Here is a 2,792-nt window from a genome sequence, read left to right as displayed (position 1 = left end):
AAAAAAAAAAAAAAAAAAAAAAAAAAAAAAAAAAAAAAAAAAAAAAAAAAAAAAAAAAAAAGGAAAAAGATAAGAAAGGATCAACGAAAGTCGGAGAGCAGTCTTTGTTTTGGTAAAACCAAATCAAGATTTTGGATCTCTCTTCTCTCTCTCTTCGGATCCAAGTAATCTCCTCCCCCGTCTTCAACACCAGTCTCGAGCGCCGACAATTGTCTCCACGACAATCCCGATCTCAGATTCTCTCGCTCTAAGATCCGACATTAATCCCCTTATCTTACTCTCTTTCCAATTCCAAGTGATTCAGTAGCATTCTGGCCGCTGTATCCTTCTGAACTGTGTTTTTTTTTCATTGATGATGTTATGATATGGTTTCCAAGCTTCGAAGCTAGGGTTTCTCTCGACCATGGCAACCACTCAAACTCCGAGCTGGCGGGAGGGCATGTCCTCTGATAATATTAAGGGCTTGGTTCTTGCTCTTTCCTCTAGTTTTTTTATTGGTGCTAGCTTCATTGTTAAGAAAAAGGGTTTGAAGAAAGCCGGCGCTTCTGGAGTCAGAGCAGGTATTTCACTCTTTCTTGTTGTTTGCTTCGATTTTCCAAATTAAGGGTTAATGTAGTTCCTGGATTTCTTTGCTTCTGAATCTTTTCGAATTCTTAGAAATGAATGTCATGAATGTCGCAATCGGCATTTCATGCCCTGACTTATCCGTTATTAGAGGTGGGTCACACTATTAATGAGGTTCTCGACGATCTTTTCTTGATTTGAATTGTGAAATTGGATCTATTGTATCCATTAGTCAATCAATTATAGTATTTACTTATTTGGATGCTCATTGCCAATAAAAAAGGTTTATTTAACTCCTTCCAAGTACAGACTCCAGGCACTGTAAAACAGATAGATATATTCTTAACTACTATTTGTTCCTTGGCGGACGAGTAGCCCCAAAAGTCTAATTCCTTATATAGGCTACTTGTGATGAATTGAGCTCTGTATCGTTTGAACCTTCAAGGTGTTTGTCTAATCGTCTCTTCTGATTAAGAAGTGCTCTTGAGTTGGAATCATTCTGGGCAGTAGCCTTTCATCATGGTATTGAAAATGCACGTGCTGATCAATAGTTCCGTAATTATGATTTGATGCAAATCTATGCCGATTGGGAGTTCTTTTTCTTATCCTCTTGGCTTCATGGGGATATCCAATTCCCCTTTGGCACCTTTTCTTATCCTCTTGGCTTCAAGTTTTGTTTTCTATAATGTTTGATGAAGGTTCTCATGCCTTTGAAGTTGATGATTGCTTCTCTCTTATCTTTATCATGCTTTGGGTGCATGGTAACTGTTATCTAGCGTGGTTTACTGTAATTGATGTGATGATTTATGTCAGGAGTTGGAGGTTATTCTTACTTGTACGAGCCTCTTTGGTGGGTGGGCATGATTACAAGTAAGTCTTTTTGACTTTTTACAATGTAGCTTATACTAAAGGCCTTTATTATTTGTTTCCCTGCCAGACGTGGCATATTTCTTTTAAAAACATGTAACCACTAAATAGAGATTACTGAAATTATTTGTTAGATCTCGCACAGATTGTGGAATTTATTTGTAATAGTTTTTTTTATCAGTCCTTGATACCAGGCCCCATGGCCATTTCGTTTAATAGATGTTCCTTTATTAAGCAAACGTTTTCTGTGAACAAGTGATTCGGGATTTGGCTTCTTTCTCAATTCAGTGCATTTAGTTTTAATAAATTTACAGCAATGAAGCAAATTATTGTTTTTTTTTTTCTTTTTGTTTTTTGCAAATCCTAGTTGATAAAGAAAAACATAGGGCCATGGGTTTTCTTTTTCCCGAGTGGACCTAGAAATCAATGTTTATGCTCTAAGATTAGTATTGCTTGGTGACTATTATTGCAAAGCATATAATCCTTTCGAATTTGCAGATGTATAATGAAAGGATAAGGTTTTGATACTGGAAAAAAAATTATGGGAAATCCTAACGTGGCAATTGTTATTTCTACAGTGATTGTTGGAGAAATTGCTAATTTTGCGGCTTATGCATTTGCTCCAGCGATACTGGTTACCCCACTTGGTGCTCTTAGCATAATTATCAGGTATGGTCTGAAGTTGCACAGATTAAGTTAGAAATTTTGGTTGTTTATACTCATATTATCATGATATCTTGCAGTGCAGTGCTGGCGCATATTATATTACGTGAGAGGTTGCATATTTTTGGAATTCTTGGCTGTATTCTTTGTGTAGTGGGTTCCACAACCATTGTGCTTCATGCTCCTCAAGAACGTGAAATTGAATCTGTAACTGAAGTGTGGCAAATGGCCATGGAACCAGGTAACTTTTCGTTACTGTGAATGCTGTCCTCTTTAAAATATCATTGATTCTGATTAATAGTGATTTGGTTATTTTATTTGTTTTTTAATTTAATATTTCCCTTAAGAGAGGATGAGAACACATAGGTGACCCATGCATCTGTGTCAAGGCATAACTCAAATGATCTGGGATGAATAAGATTAAAGGGCTGGGACCCGTTCTTTAGATTCTTGTGAATGATGCCCTTTGAAAAAAAAAATCAACAATATTTTTTTCCATATTATTAGAAAGACGAACAAAAAGAGAAGGGGGGAGAGAGAGAGAGAGAGAGAGAGAGAGAGAGGGAAGGAGGGAGTCAGAGAAGAAAGAAAGAAAAACTCTCAGCATATCCTCTTATTAATGTTGAATGAAGCAATTTGGAGGTTTAAAATTTTTTAAAAAGTCCATTCTTTTTTTTTTTTTTTTTTTTTTTTTTTTT

The 2,792-nt window shown here is 36.0% G+C and overlaps 1 protein-coding gene across 3 annotated transcripts in view; it reads left to right on the top strand.

Moving 5' to 3' along the window:
- The first annotated feature begins 70 nt into the window (after positions 1–70).
- The window catches only part of LOC111430631 (probable magnesium transporter NIPA4), a 7,416-nt gene continuing 4,694 nt past the window's right edge, over positions 71–2,792 (top strand). The window contains exons 1-4 of one of the 3 annotated variants that reach the window (XM_023066954.1): positions 71–560; positions 1,378–1,434; positions 2,010–2,100; positions 2,175–2,335. In XM_023066954.1, the coding sequence (XP_022922722.1) occupies positions 404–560; positions 1,378–1,434; positions 2,010–2,100; positions 2,175–2,335 (466 nt within the window). In that variant the 5' untranslated portion in view covers positions 71–403. The remainder of the gene's footprint in view (positions 561–1,377; positions 1,435–2,009; positions 2,101–2,174; positions 2,336–2,792) is intronic. The other 2 variants (XM_023066953.1, XR_002708346.1) reach the window with 2 other exon arrangements.

The sequence above is a fragment of the Cucurbita moschata genome, unplaced genomic scaffold, assembly GCF_002738365.1.
Source record: "Cucurbita moschata cultivar Rifu unplaced genomic scaffold, Cmos_1.0 Cmo_Scf00034, whole genome shotgun sequence".
NCBI classification, from domain to species: Eukaryota; Viridiplantae; Streptophyta; class Magnoliopsida; order Cucurbitales; family Cucurbitaceae; genus Cucurbita; species Cucurbita moschata.
Note: the sequence above shows the minus strand (reverse complement) of the source record. Positions and strands in the feature narration are given on the sequence as shown.